Below are 23,268 nucleotides of genomic sequence, written 5' to 3'. Positions count from 1 at the left end.
GGGGCACTGTGCCTTCCTGCACACTGACATGGGATGGGGCACTGTGCCTTCCTGCACACTGACACGGGATGGGGCACTGTGCCTTCCTGCACTCCGACATGGGATGGGCACTGTGCCTTCCTGCACTCTGACATGAGATGGGGCACTGTGCCTTCCCGCACTCTGACATGGGATGGGCACTGTGCCTTCCTGCACTCTGACATGAGATGGGGCACTGTGCCTTCCCGCACTCTGACATGGGATGGGCACTGTGCCTTCCTGCACTCTGACACGGGATGGGGCACTGTGCCTTCCTGCACTCTGACATGGGATGGGGCACTGTGCCTTCCTGCACTCTGACACGGGATGGGGCACTGTGCCTTCCTGCACACTGACATGGGATGGGGCACTGTGCCTTCCTGCACTCCGACATGGGATGGGCACTGTGCCGTCCCGCACTCTGACATGGGATGGGGCACTGTGCCTTCCCGCACTCCGACATGGGATGGGCACTGTGCCTTCCCGCACTCCGACATGGGATGGGCACTGTGCCTTCCTGCACTCTGACACGGGATGGGGCACTGTGCCTTCCTGCACTCTGACACGGGATGGGCACTGTGCCTTCCTGCACTCTGACGTGGGATGGGCACTGTGCCTTCCTGCACTCTGACATGGGATGGGCACTGTGCCTTCCTGCACTCTGACGTGGGATGGGGCACTGTGCCTTCCTGCACTCTGACACGGGATGGGGCACTGTGCCTTCCTGCACTCTGACGTGGGATGGGGCACTGTGCCTTCCTGCACTCCGACACGGGATGGGGCACTGTGCCTTCCTGCACTCTGACGTGGGATGGGCACTGTGCCTTCCTGCACTCTGACACGGGATGGGGCACTGTGCCTTCCTGCACTCTGACGTGGGATGGGCACTGTGCCTTCCTGCACTCTGACGTGGGATGGGGCACTGTGCCTTCCTGCACTCTGACGTGGGATGGGGCACTGTGCCTTCCTGCACTCTGACACGGGATGGGGCACTGTGCCTTCCTGCACTCTGACACGGGATGGGGCACTGTGCCTTCCTGCACTCCGACACGGGATGGGGCACTGTGCCTTCCTGCACTCCGACATGGGATGGGGCACTGTGCCTTCCTGCACTCTGACATGGGATGGGGCACTGTGCCTTCCTGCACTCCGACATGGGATGGGCACTGTGCTCTTCTGCTGCCTCTGTGTGAGGTGCAAGGCCATGGGGTGTCAGGTTCTTTAACCTGGGTCAGGGACATTGCAACCCGCCATAAGGTAACAAATACAGCATGAAGCCAGAAAGGCTGAGGATGTAGCTTAGACCAACTGTGCCTTCTATTCTTCCTAGATAGTGTGGTTAAAGGGAGAAGGGCACATTTGGTGTAAATGCAGTACTATTCTCAAAAGTAGTCATTTAGTTTTATACCAAAACCAAAATCACGTTGCTTCTCATTCTTCTCTTTTTCCATCCCTCCACATAAAACAATTTTGTTTATCCTTACCACAGCAAAACTAGCTGACAAGAAACAAGTGGAGTATTTGCAATAACTTTAAACTAGAGATTTGTTCACTGCTGTCCCTAGAGGCCTAAAATGCTGTTTCTTTGCCTCTTAAAATCCTATTAGTCTTACTTTCTCCATAATTACGAGGGTGATCATGTTTCTGTTCCTCTCATTAAGTCAGAAGCTCTCTTGATTTATTGGTTAATTTCCAGACTGTAAAAACAAATCCTGCTGCTTCTAGTTTGAGTGATTATAGCAGAAAGGGTTTTGACCTATATAAATAAAGCCAAATATTACTAAAGCTTTGCTTTCACGTGAAATTTCAAAGGTTACAAGGAGTATCAGGACTAAGATGGATTTTGCATTTGCAGACTGACTGAAATAAGAAGTGTTCATCTAATGGACATTGTGATTCTTTTTATGTAGTAACACTATTAATAAATCTTGTAATTTTCTTTTTGTTGGTCTGTTACTAGGATCCATACTACAGATTTAATGATGTGATGTACAGATGGATCTCACTAGATAACTGGACTTACAGCAGGACGTTCAAAACTCCTTTTGACGTCAGGTAGGCAGTAAAGATATGTCTAAAATAGTTCTGTGCCATCTTTCATGGAGAATTGCAAGTTAATCCATCAGCTCAAAATCTGCTTAATACTTTTGTATCTGATAAAACAAATTATGCAATCATGTGCAGCTGCAAATCTGTTGCTACAGAACACTTCAATTGTTGCTTTTTCCTTTTTTTAAAAATGGATTGTTAAAATTTACTTATGAATTGTCAACTGAGAAAAGATAATTCTTAGGGTAATTGAAAGCTATCCCATCTAATATCTGGTGGGTATGTGAACGTGTTATATATGGTGCGGTGTTCTTGAACATGCTAACTTGAGCTACTTCAGCTGTCATCTTAATTTGAGCATTTAAAGATACAATGTAGCTACACTGAGTCAAATGTTTTTGCAGGTAGCTGAGGCAACTGCTGGTACAATAGCAATACACTTTTTTATATTGTCTGTTTCTTGTGTGTCCTTAACTTTCCACACATATGTTTTCTTCCGTAGAAAGTGGCAGAAAGTGAATTTGGTTTTCGAGGGAGTAGATACAGTAGCACAGATCCTGCTCAACAATGTCACAGTTGGGAGAACAGACAACATGTTCAACAGATATGTAAGTAATGTGTTTATTTCTGAAGGTGCTTCTGTTTTTTCTTCAAAGCTCTGTTGTTCTGAGCATTTTCAGTGCATTCAAGTACCCATAAAAGTAGGTGGTTGGATGCAGAAAGTGTTGACCTGAGGACTGCGTGTGTTATCAGGTAAATGTTAAAAAGAGAAGCGTACTTCCATTTTCACGAGCTACGGTGTCATATCTAGAAGTGAATGTGCCTTGTCCTAAATGAGAGGACCAATGCAAGAGGATCAGTTCAGCTAATAATACATCTTGCTTCTTGGGATGTGTCCCAGCTCCAAGAAAACGTAAGCTTAAATCTGTTTTATTAGCTGTAAATCTGCTTACTAATTGGTATTAGAATGGTTTACATGTGAATACTGCAATGAAAATGCACATATTGTAAAGCCTTTGTGTTTTCATGCTTTTGGTTTTTAAAGAGGGTGGTTTATGTTTAATATTGCACGTTGGATAACATTGTCTTGCATTTTTGAGCTTCGCTTGTGTCAGCATGAGAGTACTCATTATGGAATGATCCTGAGAGTAGCAAAAACATTCCAACTAATTTTATAGCTTTAAAATACAAAATTATTCTGGTATTAACATAAGGAGAAATGCTTGCTTTTATCTGAAAAGGATCAAAAAACCTGAAGAGTTAAAGGAAGAATAATAGTGGAATAACTAAATTACAAATGAAATCTGGCATCTCCACATCTCAGCATTTACCATTCCAGCAGGTTTTATTGCAGAGGCTCTGGACTAAGAGCTAGATTCTGCCACCTGGGTCTGTGTGACCTAGGACAAGCCACTTAGTTTCTCTTTGACTTAGTTTTACCATCAGTGAAATCAAACATTTCATGGAGGTTTTATGAAATTGTCATTATTTACTATTTGGAGAGTATCTAAAAGTTTGTCAGTAGCAGGCTCTGTAAATTTAGGAAGTGGTATTATTTTGTCCATATTTCTGCAACTTCATTTTGTGTCAGATTGTAACAATTCATGAAATGGCCTTCACTGTAAAATCAGAGTGTACTGCATTAAATTGAGTCCGCGGTTACTGTGACCCAGACTTCTGCCTTGTTCACCCGTTCCACATGGCAACATCTGCAGAAAGGACTCTCTGAAGGCTCTGGATTGGGGAACGCTATTTGCTTTATAATTTCCTGCAGTATGCTACAGAAATAAGGGATGCTAGCTGGGCTGCTTCCAAATTAGAAAAAATTGCTTTTCTCCTTGGCTTTTCACAAATGAGCACTCTGAGGAATAAATGGGTATTAGCCATTGGAACCATATTGTCTTGATAGCACAGGATAGTTCTGAAATGGAACATTTCTCCTTTTATCCAGCCATGTTGAAGGTGATTTTGTGACCTGGTGAGGAAGCCCCCAAATGCTTCATTTGGTGCTGGCATAGAAGTGTGTCTGTACATTTGGGAGGTGAGAATGCAGCTCATTTCATTTTGGGGAATGAAATACAGCTTTGCAGCGTTCATGGACAAGGCAGCTCAGTGCCTTGTGGTAGATGAGCTGGCAGCACAGTGTGAGCTGGAAACACTCCTGTATGGAGCAGCTTTCTGAGTTGGAATAAGGTGTCTTCCCAAAGATGCAGATGAGTTCTGGATGGGGAAGGAGGGTAAAGATTCTCTTGCTGTCCTTGTCTTTCAAGCACTTCTGTGTCCAAGCAGAGCACTGCAGCCTGCAGTGAGGGCTCGGTGTGAGGAAAGTGGTTTGCCTAGAAACATCTCCTTGTATCTAGAACATTCCTGTGTATTTTCTTTTTTTCAGTTTATGAGATAGCTTTTCTCTTCCTTCAAAACCGGAGCACGCTGAGACAGTATTTCAAAAGCCTTTGAATAATATATGTATGGTATTAAAATCCCAATGTAATAGAGATTATAAATCTCATATATAAATGTCAACATGTAATGGTTTTGTTCTGTGTTTTGTCCTAGAGCTTTGATATTACCAGTGTGATCCAGGAGGTCAATTTTGTTGAAGTCCGTTTCTTGTCAGCCGTTTCGTATGCAGCAGAGCAGAGCAGATGTCACAAAGCACACAGCATTCCCCCGGCGTGCCCTCCACCTGTGCAGAAAGGAGAGTGCCATGTTAATTTCATCAGAAAGGTAGGGGCAGAATTGTCTGTCTCTGGCTTCAGGCTGGGAAAGAGGAATGCTTCACAAGCTGTCCTTACGGTTGTATTCTGAAATCTGCAATGTAGTTTTATAAGTAGGGCATATTTTTCATTGCAGCTTCCTTCTCCCGTCCCCCTTAGAAACCTGTAATCTTGTATGTTGACAATACAAGAGGCATAAGAAGGCCAGGCTTCATATCTAAGTGATAAGAATGTTTAAAAGGCTATTTTCATGAAAGGGTCAGCAAGGAGACTTTCAGCTAAGAGGACAGGATAGATACACAGTGGGAAATGTGTAATCATTACATTTTGATCCACTGGGTGGGTTTAGCAATGTATGCTGACAATAGAGTTCACTGTTGCAAATACCAGTGTGTATTGCCAAGGCTGTAAAAATCTCATCCAAGCAGCTTTGTGAGTGTTTGCTGTTGCTCATGTGCTGTGCTATTTATACTGGGCATGTCCCAAGAAGTGTTATGTAACACGGGACCTGTTCTCATCTTAGTAAAGTACTTGTAAGTACATATTCAGTGAAAACAACAATGTAATATAAATGAATGAAGCTCAGAAATTTTAAGATGTGGCTTCTTTGCTGTTAAAACTTAACTAAAGGCAGACTATCATTTGAGTAGCATCTCATGTATTTCTGATAGCTTTGCAGCAGATAGAGGCAATGTCCAGATGATCTTGTCTTCTAATTTCTGGTTTTGGGTGGTTTTGCACGTTTGTCTCCACTTAAATGCCTTTCTTGTTAATTATTTTCAAACTTTCTAATAAAGTCGTTCTGGAGTCTCCTCAAAAAATGACTAGGATCCTGTTAATTTAAACCTGGATATAATTTTCTTTAAAATTTGTTAATGTAAACATGGACTCCTTGTTGTCCTGGAAAGATCCTTTAGGGTTAAGATACTGTCTTTATTTCTAGTTGCTGCTACTTTTATTTTCTGTACATTTTAGAAAGTTTATTAATTCTTCTGAGTCTAATGTGCTTCTTAGAAATCAGTGCGAGGAGAGGCTTGCAAGTAATAATGCACTTACACAGCTGTAGTCTTTATTTATAGAGCAAAAGTGGCCTGGAATGATTTTATGCTTCACTGCACTGTACCTTTAAATTTGTAAGAAAATACCCTAATGTTTTTTCCTCAAATGAGTTGTTTGAGTGTACTTGGAAGCTGCTCCAGAAATTTCCAGAAACATTTCGAGTTCGAAGTATATGGCAACAACAGCAGCTATCACGTTTAAAAGTAAATAAACTAGGACATTGCTATAAGCTGGATGCTTTCCATCTGAAAGTAATGGAGAGCTGTTTACACAGTTCAGGTGCAGTATTAAGTGCAGTAAACTTAACTAAATCTAAATAGGAGTTTGTGGCAGAACAGAAACCTGTCGCTGCTGATGTACTCCAGTGATCCAGGCATATTGTTCTTATGAGATACTGTTTCTGATAGCAGTCTCTGTAGTATTGTAGTGAAACCTGCCAATCTGTCAGTGATTCATTTGTTTATTTTTTATAAAGGGAAAATGACTTTCAATCGGACATGTTTTCTAAGAATATGTTATTCCTGGTTTTCCCTTTGAAATAGGTGCAGTGTTTGCTTCCTGGAAGGCTCTTTTGCAATTTGATAGACAGGGAGGCTGACTGGCAACACAAGGGATGGGCCAGGCTTGTGCAATGTGGTTTGCCCAAATTAGTATGCCTTGGCTGTAAGTTATTAGTCTCTAAATTTAGAACTGTGTGTCACTGTACACTGTACATTGTATTTGCTTTGGGGGCTGGAGCTGTGTGAAACTTGGAGGGCAGATGAATAGATGTTGTCAAGGGATTTGTTAAGTAGAGGTCTGACCAGGTTTGAAAACAGCTAAATGGAAATTAGTGTACGCACTTCTCTGCCTGACCAGCATTTTATAATTCTGACAGTTATTCTGATGTTAGTACCAGAACTAAGCTACTTCTCAACCATGTTTTTGTTCCCTTTGTTTTTGTATAAGAGAACCATAAAAAGGGGAGAAACAGTGAACATGACTGAACTACACAAATGCACCAGACATACCCATTTCTTTCCTTGTATTAATCTGTGGCGTTTAAACCAAAAATAGGAGATAAACTATTTCATATATGATTTTTAATTTTATACTTTTCTTCTAAAATACTGTAACATTTTAAACTCAGTTTTCTGCTCAGTTTGTCTTTTAGGTGTACAATTAAATACTGACATTACAAACTAAGATAATTCATAGCTGAATTGAGAATATTCTCCTGGATTATTTTTTGGATCTTTACTGTTTGGGGTTTTGTTGGCATTTTTTTTAAGTGGTATGCTAAGTGTTGTTTTGCTCTTTCAGTAGTACAAAATTTCTCTGTACCTTTGATGTTTAATACAAAATTAATTTTTTTTAATATAATACAGGTAGTACCAGCAGAGTTCTGGTTGAGAAATAAGAAGAAAATACTGTAAGCTCTTTGGGTTTATGAAAACTGGAAAAATTCTTTCAGTGCACATCAATATTTTATTCCCAGATAGCAAATGTCTTTTATTTCTGGTACAGCATCAATGTCTGTGTGAAAAACAGGCAATTGTAACATAATAATTTTGTTTTCCAGGAGCAGTGTTCATTTAGTTGGGATTGGGGCCCTTCTTTTCCCACTCAAGGAATCTGGAAAGATGTTAGGATTGAGGCCTATAACCATTATCACCTGATTTACTTTTCTTTAACTCCTTTCTTTGGTAAGTCTCTTTCACTTCTTCTTTTTATTGTTGTTTCACCTTTGGAATACAAAGCATTTTATTGTTAAGCCAATTAACTATCAGTTTAGGAAATGTTCTGTGGGGTTTTTTATGACTTTGTGTGTAGTTCTTTCCACAGCACACCTTTTTTAGGCATTGAAACAGTACTTCAGTACAAGCAATAGCTGTTAAAAGTGTTAGAATTCAGAATCTTTTTTTTGCTTAAAGTACCCGAATAACTGCAGAAATAAATGTAGTATAATTGAGATTAGTACCTGTTCTCTGGTTTTTAAAAATCTCGTTTATATTGGCATGTGTTTTGACCAAGACTCCCTGTAAATATGTCTCACTTTCATTTAAAACAAAGGCTAAGCTGCTATGGGAATTTGGTTTTGTGTTGGAAAGACAAATGCACGGTGAATAGAGTTTGAAGAGTGCTGAGTTTTCAGGACACAACATGAAGTCTGAGAGAGAAAAGCAGTCGTGCTATGCAAGGATAATTGTTAAAGCTGCAACTGGAGAGGATAACCTCCTGCATTCCTGCTACCTAACTTACCAAACCAGTTTCCTCGCTTGCAGTGGTCTCTGATTTTCCTCTCCTTTGTCCTGAAGATCACTGCAGCTCAGCAAAAGTAGTTAATTTTCCTTTGAAACTTTTTGCAAGCGGTGATATGCCCCATTGTAGACCACCCATGTGGTTTTTTCACTGCCTCTTGAGCCCAGTCTTCAGTGGAGTAAAGGCTCGCACGTGGGTCCTCTGCACTGGGGCGGATTTCGCCCCTTGGGAATAGATTTGTTGTGTATGAATAAAAGAGGAAGACATCACTCCATGGCTGCTTCTAAAGCGTCCTGAAATAGCTGCAGGTCTTAGCTAGAATTAACGCGACTGGAATTTCCATGGAAAGCCCCAGCACAGACTGTGTGCTTTCTAAAATTTAGTTACAGTAAAAACCTTCTCTGGTCCCTCCCACATTCCCACAACTCCACCTTCTGGTAGGTAAAGTCTTGCTCTCTGGATAAGTGGAGAGAGCAAACCTCTTTTCATTCAGCAGAGAGTGGCTTGGAACCAGAGCAAGAGCTTATTAGTATTTAAACATAATAACGTTTGAAAAAGAAAGAGTAAATGAACAACCTGAATTTAAGCTGCCTACATACTTTTATTGTTCATCAGTGTCATAGCCTTTTGACCACTGAGTCTGTAAAAGATTCATTGTTCTGCGTTTCTGTGCCTAGACCCCACAGATCATTCGGTTAAGAATGGACTGGAATTTTTATATGTCTTTGTAGGGAAGGAAAAATGCACTGTAATGTCTGACCCTTGTACAGTGGGTATTTTTTTAACTTTTTCCACATTTCAGAAAATTGGTCTTCACTGGGTAATGCTGGGTGTAATATAAACTCAGGAACTCAATCGTTGCTCTTCATTCTATGAAAGACAGTGAAAATCACACCAGGGCTGAATGCAATTCTTTGTTTTTTGGAGTGAGCTCTCTTTCTCTTGTGGAAGAAGGAGAGCTTGAGTATATAAATGAAAAGAGAAAGTAAATTATTTGTAGTTTGGGTATACAAAACGTGTCTTAGTTCTAGTTTTCCTTGTTTTCTGTTTTATTCGCTTTTGCTTGTATGTTAATATGTAACATTTGAAATATAGGATTAGCCAGGCTATGTTAGTGGCTAGGCAATTCAATTGCTGAAGTTAGTAGGAAATTTACACATAGATCTTGAGTACCCTTGACCCTGGCTCTCCTTATTCAGTAAGTTCTGTAAAAGAGAGGACGCTCTGTGGTAGCTTCAGAGAGATCTCAGGGAAGTCATTAACTTGTTTCCTCCACGACACATTGGTGGGAGACATAAAGATATAGCCTGTCAAGTCTAGACACAGTGGGCCCAATTCATCCCCAGTGTAGCTCCATTCATTTTGCCCAGTGAGTCTGGGATGAATTCAGATCATTTTCTGTTAATACTGTTTTTGTTTCATTGACAAAAGTGATTGTACTGGCTTGTGATTACAATCTTTCCCAAAGAGGACCATGTTCATATGAGTGCTGACTAAAAGCAAATACAATGTCTGTGGGAGTTGGTGGGAAAAAATTCCTTCCTAATGAAGTGACTGGTGTCAAGGTCTCTGACTTTTGTACAGAGCTCTGAAAAAAAAGGCTGGATGGCTTTTGAATGAAAAAAAGAGTTAAGAAACATAAATCATATTGCATTGTTCTCTTCTCTTTGACACAGATGAGCTAAGTAAGAAGATTAACCGTGTAGATCTGGTTCAAACACAGCCTGAAAATTGTTAAATTTACTCTTAGGTGTTTGAATTTTTTTTTAATGAGAGGTGGTGTTAACTAATAGGTATATAAACATAATTCTTAAATTCCCATTTTTTTTCTCCCCCTTCACTTAGTAAAGAGTGCTCAGCAGTGGTGTCTTGAAGTCGAGTCTATTTTTGATGTAGTCAGCTCCAAGCCAGTTGCAGGTCTTGTGACTGTGAACATTCCCAAATTAAAAACGCAGCAAACGTTCAGTGTGAGGCTTCAACCTGGAGAAGGCAGCATTGTGCTGCATGTAAACATCAACAAGGTAAGGAGGTGTGTGTGGAAAGCTAGTCAGCTGCAAAATGTTTCCCCTGGTTTCCAATGTGACTTTTCGCCTTCGTGCCAGTTTTAGCCCTCCCTCCCATTCCTTACTGTGTTCCTGACTTTTAACAACAGTCTTGTACCCCTTACAGGGTAGGAGAAGAGTTCTTTTGCTTTTTAAAATCTGATGTTTGTGGAGTTATGTAGTTCAGAGCAAAAAGATGATGAAGCCTTAGAAAAAAGATCACATAACACTGGCCACTGTTAAATGACCTATTTTGAGTTATTTGGGTAAATAACCGTTGGATACCCTGTGTCGCTTCGCTTCACTGGCAGCAGATATCTCACATGCTACTGTTCACTGGACTGACGGGGATCAGAATATACTACAATATGCATGATTGTCCCAGGACAGAGAGGAAACATTTCTCAAACCTCTTAGTAGATAATCTTCCAGGTAAATAAAAGCAAAAGAAAATTTTGTGGAGTAATACTCCTTACATTGTCTTGTCCTTTGGATCAGCAAATCTCAGGAGGAATTTTTGACTGGTAAAAGGTACTCTAGTGAGGAGCAAACTCAATTGAAAAATCAGGCTCAGGCCAGTGGACAGAGTGGGAGCCCAGGCAGGTGGAGCAGGAGCCACGCCTGATGGAGTTCTCCATGGGACCTTCACTGCCACAGGACACACATTTGTGGGTGGTGATATGCTGTGAGCAGGAATTTGGGGCTTCTGACAATACTGGCGGTTAATAGCATTTGAGGTCCTGCCCTCAAGCTTTTCTATATTTTACTGGCTCTGCTGATTTTCTGCATTGCTGTGTAAATCTGCATCTGTTTTCCCAGTTTGACTGCATTGTGTGTGTGTTCTTGAGTTCACTTGTCAGTTGTTTGAGTGGAGAGAAAGCAAGCAGGATGTTTATGTTCTAGTTTGTACATTTTGTGACTTGTGCATTTACGTGCTTTGTTTTATTTTGTCACAGAAGCCTAGAAACATAGTTTTTGTTAATGTTGTCATCTGACATGCAAGCTACATGAGCAATCACCAATACCCAGTTTCATTTAAAACAACCATTAGTCTCTGCTTAGCTTTTTAATGTATTATATTAAGCAGGTGCTGAAAAGTGAAACTTCAGAAATTATTTTTGCTTATTTAGTTGTCCCACCCCCAGCCCCAGAAGAGATCTGTTAGTATAGTGCAACTGCAAGTCTGGGAGGAAGCACTTCCTTCAGAGCAGAAGCAGCAGTGTTTCATTATTCTTTGTGCACAAAAGGCTTTGCTGCACGAATTCACATCAGGTGATTTTACGAGAAGCCCCGAAATGTGTTCTCATGTATTGACGAGGCTAACGGAGCCCTTACTCTGTACACAGACTTGTGTGGTGCATGTTAAATACTGAGAATTTAACACCAGAAATTTCCTTCTACTTAAGAGCTTATTGCAGATTATATTGTGGAGTCAGTAGGTGTTCGAGTGCTGCATATCACCAAGATGTTTATCAGCCTTCCTGCAGTTGCCACTCGAAGTGCTGTGTTGCCAACATGAGAGCATTTTGCTTATTAGCTAGTGGTGAGCACAGGGGTGACATCATTAGTGGCCAATGAGACACTCCAGTCGTTCCAGGCAGCTGCGAACACTCCCTTGTTGTCGAGGCACACACTGAGTCTGTGCTTCCATGCAGCACAGAGATCAGTGCTTCCTCACAAGCGGTTATGATAATTCTGTATTGGAGAAGCTGGAAGATACATTCACGATATAGTCGTGGTTGTGTCCAAGTATAGCTACAGCCAAACATATTGTTGGGCTGCTTTCTGGCCTCAGTTTGTTTGAAAAGATTGAGGCACTCCTTGCATGACTATGTTCAGTGCTGATCCCTCCATTGTTTGGTTGCATGCATTATTGCTTTCTTTCCACAATTTTTGTGCTGTGCACTCAACTGGCAAATGCTGGCAACAGGATTGAGCAGCAGAAGTAGGCTGCTAGAGTGAAGATAAATATTCTGTCATCTTAGAGATTGTATTTCATGTTTGTAAAAATTACGGTGTACTAATGAGGCGATTAGGAAGCACAGAGAGACAAAGGAAAAACCACTGAAAGAATGAAAGAATTTGATTTAAAAGCTTGACATACGTGAAGCAGTCAGTATGGTCGCATATTACCAAAGTCACAGTTGAAAAGTGTCACTGCTGTATGTTGAATGTAGCATGGGATAGATAAAGGGATCAATGAGAGGAGGTGTATGATACAGAGCTCAGTGAACAGTGGCTGCTCCTGACACAGATATTTGGGGTTTGGAGGAGTAGTGTGTCAGTGTACCTCAGCTGAGGAGTAGCAGCCAGATGTGTGCATCCATGTCTGGGTGTGCTCATGGCCTATTGTGGACATGAAGTGATAGCCTGGACTTCAGCAGAGGAAATCATAGTTCTCTCTGTAAATGATTTTCACCTCAGAGCTGCAGCTGGAGACAGCATTAGCATATCTCACCTGAAGCACAAAACCTTGTTAAATTTGCGGTAATTCACCCAAAGGTATCTGAGCCCCAGGTGCATTTGTTACCTCTTTTTATATATGTTGCTCTGACTTTATCCTTTGTATGTTCAAGAGTTCTGCAGTGGAGGCTTGGTGGCCAAATGGACATGGAAAGCAAACTGGATACAACATGACAACAACTTTTATGATGGAGGAAGGATGCCAGATTGAGAAGTTTTCAAAGGTGAGCCCTTCAGCTTAGTTACATCTGGCATTGCACTGGTACTGTTAGGACATCTGCTCTGCGTAGCAGGTGTCTAGAGCTCTTAAATATCTTGATGGATTGTAATATGCATGTGAAAATGCTAATGAGAAATGAGTTTTTGTAATATCACAATGTATGGCTACCTGTTTTCCATTAGTCTTAGCTTGTATGGATGCCTTTACTTATATTCAGGCTGCAAGATGACTTAAAGTTAGCTGGAAACCTCAGAAGCGAAAAGATGTTTACTTCTTGAGTTTTCTAGCTTATGAAAAGAAAACAGCACTTCTAAACTTGATATACCATGCTCTTGGTTTTGTATCATGCGCTGAAAACTCCTTTTAGATTTCTATAAGATTATGCAAAGCTTTATTACTGAGATTTTTCTTGATAATTCAGTTTGTAAAAAATTTATGGGATAGACACATTCCTAAAACCTAACATACATTATTAGAATGTGGTAGATATGCTTCAGGCTCGAGAAGAGGTAAGATCTTAAATATGACCATAAAAGTAATATTCAGGAATTTTTGCATAAGGGTTCCTCTAACACCCTGGCTGTTTAATTATCTGTTTGGTTTTACTAAGAAGCCTAGAAGAGGTGATTTCCAATTGTCCATTAAAAAGAAAAATCATAGAGATTAGACTGGGCTCCTTATGCCATGAACATGTGGAAACAACCATGTAAATGTATGCATTTGTTAGATGTTTCTGGTGTGTATTGCTTCACTAAAAACTAACCTGGTCACCAAACATCTAAACTGCTATTTGCTGTAACATTTGTTCATGTGAAAAAACCCTATGAAAAACTAGTAGCTTCTGGTGTTGTAGTCTTTATACAGACTGATGAAGTCATAATAATAATTCTTTGCTGTTATTAGTGTTCTAATTTTGAAACAATTGAAAAACCCACACCAAGTAAACACAGCATATTATGCTTGGCAAAACTGGTTGTAGGAAATACGGCTATAAAGCCTGTAAAAAGGAAAATTCTGTTACTACTGTGTGAAAACTGCACAATGATAGAAAGCTAAGCAGTTCCATTTGGGTGCTTGTGTCAGAATATTTCATAGAGCTCTCTGGCATATGATCATAAGGACTTCATGGTCTACAACAGAAGCCTCTTATTTTTTTCTTCTTAAGGGGAAAGAGGGGGAAAAAGAAGGCATTGCACCACATAGTGGGCATTGTAAATTAACCAGCATATGAAGCCTTTACAGTTTACAGTGTGAAGTCAGATCATCCATCCTGTGTTTTGTGAATCTCTGTCTTGGATTCTGACAGACACACGTGTGCACACACAGCATCACCCGCCACCCAGAGCTGTATGAGTGGAAAAAGGCTCTGCATGCAGTTTTTTCATGTTGTAGCATAATTTTCTCTCATGTCAGCAGGACTGAATAGCAACATTCATATAGCTTAATAAGAACTTTGATTAGTTCAGGAGATACAATCAGGGATTAGTATTCCTGACAGTTGTTTTGTTGTCAGTTCTGTTGTCCATGTTGTAGTGACTGTATTCAAGAGGAATAACCCTTGCTTCCACCCTTTCTTACTTCCACCTTTTCTCTTCTTTTTCCCCAGAAAAAAAAATTAGTGGTGAGGCATTTCACAAGTGGTTTGTGTCCATATGAGTATCTACTTAACTTTGGACAGGAGAAAACTGACGCATGAGAACTGTACATGTGAGAAAACACAGCTTGATTTTATGTCAGATTTGGCTACACCTAGTTTGAACTACTTTCTGGATTCTGACATGTTAGAATAGTCTTCAGAACATTAACTAATCCTTTGGGAATACTTCTGGGTGGCCTTCCAGTATTTACTTGCAGGAGCTCTATAGAGCTCTAGCCAGCCGTGCTGGGAATCTCTTTGGCTGAGAGAAATAATTACTCATTCCAGTTCAGAATAGCAGAAAACCAAAGTAGAATAAAACCCAGCATCCAGGATGGGATGTGGTTTGGTTTTGGTTTGGTTTTCCGTTTGAGTATTTTGGTTTAGAGTTTGTTTCTTAGGATCATGTGAAACAAAGTCATATCTCAGAGTGAAATTAGTTTTCTTGATGGAGGGTCCTATTTGGTATTGGTAAGTTGCTTTTCTTCTTGCCGTCCCTACGTCAAGGAATTGCCCCATGAGGCATTTGTTTGCTTTTCAGTTCTGTTTCCCCATCTTTCTGCATGCCTGTTTCTCCAGCACTGTACTCAGAGTTTTTTGTTTTGTAAGGCTATTTTTACACTTTCAAGATCTTGGCCTCTAGCTTCTTTCCCTCCATCCCTTTACACACTCTTTTCCCCCTAGGCATTTTAGCATGACTTCCAGAAGTCTTTCCTTCTGGCTTTGTAGTTTTCACACCACTTTCATGCTGCTTGCTAATTTGTTAGTCACTGGGTTGTTCTGTGATCTTATTTCAGCTCTAGGCCTCTTTATCCTTACTACTTTTCATACTGCTAAATATGGGAATGCCAAACGTGATCCACAGGTCACCTAACTGTGTACAAAGCCTTTGTATGTGCCTTAAAAAACCAGGTATCTGTTTCATAGTTATGCCCAGAACCAGCTGATTGGTCTGTGGTGGCTAGAGAGTCTCTTGTGCGTGCTGCAAGACTGGGAGAAATGTTCAGCCCTCAGGCAGCAAGCTCTGCCAGACAGATTTCAAGGTGGCCAAGGTTTTGGTAGCCAGAAAGGCATGTAGCCAGGCATGTCAGATGCTGGTTATCTCCCATTGCCCTTCTTTTACCCCACAAGGCAGAAGGAAGCTGTAGTAGGAACAGGAAGATGTGCTGTTGCCAATCGCCCCCGGGGGAACAATGGAGTTGCACTGAAACTTGAAGGCCTGGGAATGTGAGCTGAGGCTAAGGAGCTTTTACTCTTGCTGCTGCTGTCTGGGTGGTCCTGGCCTAGTGTTTCAGCCTCTCAGATTGCCTTGGGTTTGGCCAATTGCATGAGTTCCACTTGAGCATGAATAAAGCAATATCATATAACTTCTGTTAGTAATATATGTACTTCATTATGAATGCACTCTGAGACAGTCCCAACCTGCCTGATGACATCCATTAAGATGACATCCCAGATACTTTGGCAGCTCCAACTGCAGATCCCATTCCACTTTGTGCCATAAAAAAAGAGCCACAATGGAGACTGAGGAGTTTTTATCCAAGTAATTGAATTTACTGTAGGAAGGTCAGAACTTTTTCACCAGTGCAGTACTCATACTGTAGTTTTTCTTTTGTAGCCTTCAGGAGTTAGGGTAGCTGTGAAAGTTGTATGAAACATTGGTTATTTTTTTTAATTCAACTTCTCATGTTAAACTAAGTCTGCAAAATTATAGGAATGGTCACTGCCATGATGCAGAGAGGTTTAGGTTGAGCTCAGTGATCTGTGACCTCCACTAATGCATCTAGTTTGTCACATGCATTGTCTCTATCCAGGTATTTGGTTAATAATTGTCCTGTTAACTTCAAAGCACTGAAAAGGAAGCAAAAAGAGGTGATTTTCTTTTTCTTCCCTACCACTAGAAATAGATTTCTGTCTATATGTGTAGTTCTTGATAAGTTGGAAGTTTAGAAAATGCAGTCCCATAGTGGGATTAGTAATTTCCCTTTTGCACTCCAGCCATGTCTGGTGTGTGAAATAAAGAATTGCATTTTGTCTTAAAGACCAGGTGTATCATTTGCAGTTAACTAGGTTAATTTTAGCCTGATTTACTGACAGATACTTTCCTCAACTGAAGCGTGTGGCAGAGAGAGAACAGGCTGTACTCCCCAAGCTGACCTTTTGAAAAGGTAAAGCAAACAGTCATCTGAGGGAGGAGTGGTTGCTATCTTAGGAGTAGACTAGAAAAAATTAGTTTCCTGCCCTCCTGACCCAAACCTGTTTTGGCTAAAATTTACTACTAGCTTTCTTTCACTTTATTTAATTTTCCAGTTATCTCCCTATGATAATGAGCAACAGGTACAAGAAAGAAGTGTTTTCTTTCTGACTTAGACAAGTTGAACTGGAACAAGGATGCAGGAGAAAAAGTTTAAAGTCTCCCTGAAAGAGCTGTTTTCTGTAGGAGTTGGGAGGTGGGCGGGAGCTGACATGGCAGGTGGGGAAGGCACCTGTACAAATAAAGGGTCAGTGCAGTTGCAGTGCACTAACTGCTCTCTCATGGCTGTTTATGTCAGTGCAATCAGGATACCCCTCAGGGCAGCATCACTGCTTGTAGTAAAGTCCCAGAAAACGACTGGAATGATTTCCTGAGAACTTTAATTCTACCTCCAACCGGAAGAAGGAATGTTGTCTTGTTTCAGCATCACAATGCCATGTATTAGGCTAAAAGAGCAGCTGTAATGGTTTGGCTTCTGCTTTTTCTTGAGATGTGCTTTTATCTGGAGTGATCTTTAATACTTTACACAGAGTTAGTGTTTATTTAGTGAACTGGTCTCTCTGAAACATTATTGCTGATCATGCTGTTCCAACACAGCTGTGATGGCCAGAGGCCACTTGCAAAGTGGCATTTGTGTTTGCATGCATATTTCTTCTCTTTAAGTGCTACAGCTATTAAAAAGGTATCATTTCAGAACAGCGAAAGGGGAAGATTTTGCTGGTACTACATGAATCTGATGCTAGGCATTCAGGGACAAGACTTAAAACTGAGCTGCCACAGTCTCCTGGGAGGAGAAAATTGCAGATTAAATGGTGTCTCTGATCTGGTGCAACCACTGTATTCCTCTTACTGGTCTGCAGCTGGACTTCTGACTGAGTTCTGCAACAACCGAACTGCATATGCCTCTTCCTTACATACTTGCATGCACATGTACAATTGTTTGCTCATGCTTTCTCTTGCTCTCTCTTAAATACGATAGCAACTTCAAAAAGTGAACAGGTTTATTGAAAGAATTCTTTCTAGTCCTGTTACAGTGTCTTTTAAGCAAGCAGGAATTTAGAGATGAGACCATGTCTTTTGACTCCTTGACAAATTCTAAGCTGTTATTGTTCAGTTCAATCCCTTTTGTAATGCTTTTCTTTATTTATTTCGTTTTAATTCATATTTTGTCAGCTTTAAATCTAAGTTTCATATCTTCACAGGTTTATTTTCGAACAGTGGAACTTGTTCAGGAGCCTATTCCTGGCTCACCAGGTCTGAGTTTCTACTTCAGAATCAATGGTCGACCCATTTTTATTAAGGGCTCAAACTGGATTCCAGCAGATTCTTTCCAGGACAGAGTGACCTCTGACACGTAAGCCACATTTGATGTTCTCTAAGGATAAAGGATCATGTTTTCCTCCTCCTGATTCTCTCTACACCCTTTGTCAAAGGTTGGCTTTAGTGAGTAAAACTTTCAAGGTAGCACAGTAATTGTCCTGAGGTGAAGGCTTCAGAATTAGGGCTTAATTAACAAGAACAGATTTGAACAATGTTCAAGGCATGCAGGTGCAGTTACTTGTGGGAAGGGGATTGTTTGCAGTTCATAGGTTACTGGCCTTTTGGGTATTTTTAGGGTCAATGCTCAGGCTGTTTGACCTTATTGCCTGGACACATCCATTGGTATTTGGAGGACATGCACTTCATCCATGTCCTAGCCCATGTCATGCAGGGTTTCATAAGTGCATAGCAGCTTCTTTTCCCTTTTCCTCATCTCATCTAGGCTGCTTGCCTGTCAATGCACAGCACCCCAGAGATGCAGGTGGGGTGGCTGTCCTGTACTTGGACTAAGCTTTGCTCTGGGAACCAGGACAACAGGGCATGCTACAGTGTGCATTCACATGCAATTTAGAGGCTGCCAGTATGATGCAAGGAAAAATGACTGGAGCTTGAAACCCTTAAAATGAGATTGCGAGTCTCAGTCTTTCTCCTCACCCTGTCACTTCCCCATTCTCGCTATGCATTATGGAACTCAGGAAGAGAATATACATTTCTGATTGTGGTTAAAGAGAATTTGAATCCAAGTAATTGACATACAAAGCAAGTAATATCAGAGGAGAAAAGAACAACATGAGTAATAAAATATAGTATTTTTAAATCTGGGCCTGCCAATACTTCTGTAAAAGCACTTACACATGTGTCACTCCATCTATTTCGTATGTGTTAACAGGACCAAGCAACTGTTCTGCACGAAAAATTGCTTTTTGAGAGCTCTGTCCAGACATGCAGGTTTAGAAACTAGAGTATTTTGATACTTTCTGAGTTCTAAGTCTTAGATTGCCTGCTAATGACTTAGATTTGGGGTTTTTTTTCAGTAGGGGAGTTGGTTTCTTCATTTTTTGTATCACCTTAGAAACTCTTAAGTAATACAACTTCACAGAACTTTTATATCTCCTTTTTGTATTTGACAGACTGAGGCTACTCTTGAAGTCTGCAGCAGATGCTAACATGAATGCCCTTCGTGTTTGGGGAGGAGGAGTATATGAACAAGATGAATTCTACGACATTTGTGATGAAATGGGAATAATGGTAAAAACAATAAACACAGAATACTTATTTAGAAACTGACAAGAACTTGTAAATGAAAATCCACTTTAAATGAAAAAAATAAGAGGATTAATGCATAAGTTCTAACCATCTTTCCAAAGGACATTGTGGAGTATCAACACGAGAGGTCAGATCAACTTGATTTTTTGATTGGCTGGGGTTTTTTAGTTTTATTTTAATTTGAATGGTTTCTGATTACAAAGGCTGGGATGTCTGTTGAATCTGGAAATGATATTTTGGAGACTTTGTAGTAGAAGATAGCCATTAGGTAGAAGGTAGCCATGCTTTTCTCAGTTGTGGAAATGGATTTTATTTCTTTCAAAAGTATTTTCTTCCTTTTAGTAATAGCTGAGAAGGTTTAGGTTTTTTGGTTCAGACTTTCCATTTGGCCCATAGTCAAACATGGAAGGCATAATCCAAAGGGCCATTTTGAAAAAATTGTAATTGAATATAAATGTAGCTGTAAGGTGAACACCTGCTTCAATCACTAATCCTACATGAGTACCTTTGATTATATGAGCTTGGAGGCACGTATTAATAAGTTTTGATGAAGTAGTGACTAGATGAATGAAAGTCAAGTTGCATCTGGTATTAAAAATCCCAAGAAGTGTGTTTGGTCTTAGTCTACACCAGGAAAACAGCGAAACAGAATTCATACCTTGCTGCTTTCAGATGTGTGTGCTTGCAAAAAAAAAAAAAAGTTACATCTATTTTAGTCATCTGAATGAGTGTCCTGATTTTCAAGGCTTCTGAGCACTTACAGTTCTTTAATTTTTGACACCAGGCACCTTAAGTAGGCCACTTAGATCTGTGCCTGTACAGTGCTCAGTGCAAGATTTAGATCCTATTTAACAGCCAAAATAGCAAGTAAATGCAGAAAATCAGACCCTTATTCTGGAGGGGGCAGTGGTGGAGGTTTTTGGTTTTGTTTCTTCTGATGGTCTTGCAAAGGCTTAAAAGTGTATTGGAGTCAAGCTGTGCTTAAGGAAAAGCAGTCATAGCTCACTGAGGGAAATAGTGGAAAAAAGTTTCTTTCAATAGAGAGTTTTGACACCAACAGTCAGTAAAGGATTATGAGTGATTCTGCAGCAATAGCTTTGCTTTTTTTGTACAGTGTTAGGATTGTAACAATTATTAATGGCTCCATTATCCCCCACTGTCCTATTCTCTATCTTCAGTTTCCTTAGGGAATGTGTGCTGAAAAGAGCCACGTAAAAGCATATTCTCACTGCAGTGAAAATGCAACTGTATGTGGAGCTGGTCTGTCTCTCTCTCTATGTAGCATGGTGTTCAAAAAGTGGAGTCTCCTACAGACTCCTTTGGGTAAATCATGCTCCTTCTGGAGGACTTTTCATTAACATTTGAGATGGACTAGAAGGAATCTCAAGGTTACAGCAATTTAAAAAACAAAATGGGTAAACAAGAAATCTTATCCATCTCATTGGGCTTCCCTTCTCCTTTCTGTAATTCTCCTTCAAAGTACAAATGGAGTTTACTGTTGTTGAATTGAAAGGCTTGCTGTTCTCTAGTATCTACTTGATCTTTCTTTAAAGAGAAAGATCATTGTGTTTTTAGAGGATCTAATTTGTTTCTGCCCCTCTTACTGGGTAAGATTTGCTGGTTTTAAGATCATTTTGTATGGAGGTGTTTTCTTAACAAGTACACTTTAACATTTGTTAAGTGTGCTCAGTACCACATCAGAAGAATTATCATCTCTTCTCATTAAGTAATGGGTATTTGGTGTCACACCTGCAAAGTAGTAAATAAACAGGAAATTGTTCTGTTCAGCTGCAAATTGCTAGATGTTCATGTTTCTGATTGTTCTTTTGAAACTCACAGAACTTCACCTACTGAGCAGTATTCCACTCCTCAGTGTAGACTGTCAGGATCTCATTCCTCAGGGTAATTATTTTGTAACGCTGATATTGAGGATAACCACAGTGGAGTGGACACATACTTGAGCCCCATGGTGAATGTGATTTGTTTTCTGTCTGAACAAAGGATTGTGCATCCCAGTAGCCATATACTTTTTGTTTGTAAAATAATAAAAATAATTTGCTGACAGTGTTTTCTTATCTTTCCTTTTCCTTGTAGATTTGGCAGGATTTTATGTTTGCGTGTGCACTGTATCCAACTGACCAGAATTATTTAGAATCCGTAAGAGCAGAAGTTTCTCATCAGGTATTTTATCCTTGTATCAAAGCTGTATTTCACAGTATCTATTTTTGATTGACTGACTGTATAAGTTAGCTTTCCAAAAATGGTTGTTTGGAAGTGTTTGTTAGGGTACCTTTATGTAGCAGACGCAAAATGTACCCTTGCTAAATCTTCTTTAACTCCTCTAACTACTTGCTGGAGTAGTCAGTCAAGCAGATTGCACAGAATTTATCCTTCACACATGGCTGAGTAGATGTGGATGGTACACACATGCATGAGGCAGATACATGTCAGCATATTAGAAGTTTGCCCTTCTGAAAGTGTATATTACAAAACTTTGAGCCTGGTGACAAGTTGAGGGAATAGTGAATTGTGTGGCAGAAAATGGGAATTGTGGGCTCAGCATATGTAATATACGTGTGGACTTGTAATTCAATTAGTAATAAAGTGATTTTTTAAAAAGCAATTCGTTTTAAAGATGAGTACTTTTGTTTGACTTCTGAAACTGTAAGTTGTATTTCAGGTACGACGTTTGAAATCTCATCCATCGATTATTCTGTGGAGTGGTAACAATGAAAATGAAGCAGCACTTGCAAGCAACTGGTTCTCCATACCCTATGCTGATAGAGGAGTCTATATCAAAGACTACGTGACGCTTTATGTGAAGAACATACGAGAAATAGTTCTTACTGTAAGTGATCTCAAGAAACCCTAGGGGAATATGGCTTGGCAAAAAGTTTTAATGTTTGAGCAAGTTGGGATTTCCTTTTCTTCTTTTAATCCTTTTGAGACATGAAAAAGAGCACGTTGAGAAATTGCCCTTTTCAAGCCCTTCTAAACAACTCTTTAAACTCAAGAGTTATTCTCAAAGTAAAAAAATAGAAAAAATTACTTGTCTTTAACATTTTGTGATGTGTAAAGTAAAACCTGAAAGTGTAGTGGATCTTGCTTCTTTTTTCCTTCCTGTTTTTAGTACGTCCACAAGTGCTTTCACTTCAGTGGACAAAAGTCAACTTGCCCATTAATTAATCTAGATGATCAGGTTTCCTTTATCCTGATTTTGTTGAAGAATACTGTGAAAGGTATTTAACAACCCTCAGGTCTTTTAATATCAGTTGAACAAATCTATAAAGATGTTATTTTTTCAGTATGTGACTGAATATTTTTTGTTATAAGCAGGTAAAACCAAAGTGATGCTGAACATTAAACTCATGCTGTGTAGTCATTGTATTGATTGTTTTTGAAAAAACAAAATATTGGTATTCTACAGTATATGAAGGCAAAATAAAGTATTTTGATATAAAATTTAAACTGTGAGCATGCAGCCCACAAGCACTTGGAATCCTTGATGAAGTCCACTGTGATTTGGCACTACCCGTTTTGCACAGCTTTTGTAGGTTTATTTCTCCTCTTAGAAGAGCAGACTCTAGATTTCTCTACTGAGCTGTGTGTAAAGGTATGCTGTTGTGTTTTTGTGATTAGCTACATGAGTTGGGTGGCCAGTGTGTGTGCAGCAAAGTGATGTATTCTGGCTTGATACTGTGTTTTAGTTGCAGTTCACTCCTGCAGCACTGCCATCCAAGATGGACCCATTTTTATTTTAAATCCACTGAATAATCCGCTATTTTCCGTGCAAAAAGGAACCATAGAGGGAAATAACTTCAGGTCCTGTGTAATACAAGCCAGCTGAGGAAACCTGTAGCTACTAGTAGTACTGGACTAGGTAACTTGAAAAGACTTCTAACTTTGAGCTAAAGACTTCAGGGAATCCAGGATATCCTCTAGTAAATTGTTTCAGTTAATTATTAATTACTCACATCAAGAAA

General features: G+C 40.1%; 1 protein-coding gene across 7 annotated transcripts in view; it reads left to right on the top strand.

Annotated features, from left to right (window-relative positions):
* The window catches only part of MANBA (mannosidase beta), a 56,738-nt gene that overhangs the window by 8,213 nt on the left and 25,257 nt on the right, over positions 1-23,268 (top strand). For all 7 annotated transcript variants that reach the window (XM_032110548.1, XM_032110545.1, XM_032110551.1 and 4 more), the window contains exons 2-11: positions 1,979-2,073; positions 2,570-2,675; positions 4,624-4,794; positions 7,405-7,528; positions 9,930-10,105; positions 12,703-12,813; positions 17,902-18,053; positions 19,150-19,267; positions 21,380-21,466; positions 21,966-22,133. In XM_032110548.1, the coding sequence (XP_031966439.1) occupies positions 1,979-2,073; positions 2,570-2,675; positions 4,624-4,794; positions 7,405-7,528; positions 9,930-10,105; positions 12,703-12,813; positions 17,902-18,053; positions 19,150-19,267; positions 21,380-21,466; positions 21,966-22,133 (1,308 nt within the window). The remainder of the gene's footprint in view (positions 1-1,978; positions 2,074-2,569; positions 2,676-4,623; positions 4,795-7,404; positions 7,529-9,929; positions 10,106-12,702; positions 12,814-17,901; positions 18,054-19,149; positions 19,268-21,379; positions 21,467-21,965; positions 22,134-23,268) is intronic.

Source organism: Corvus moneduloides, chromosome 5 (genome assembly GCF_009650955.1).
Source record: "Corvus moneduloides isolate bCorMon1 chromosome 5, bCorMon1.pri, whole genome shotgun sequence".
In the NCBI taxonomy this organism is placed as follows: Eukaryota; Metazoa; Chordata; class Aves; order Passeriformes; family Corvidae; genus Corvus; species Corvus moneduloides.
The sequence above is the reverse complement of the archived record's forward strand: the minus strand, read 5'-3'. Positions and strand labels throughout refer to the sequence as shown.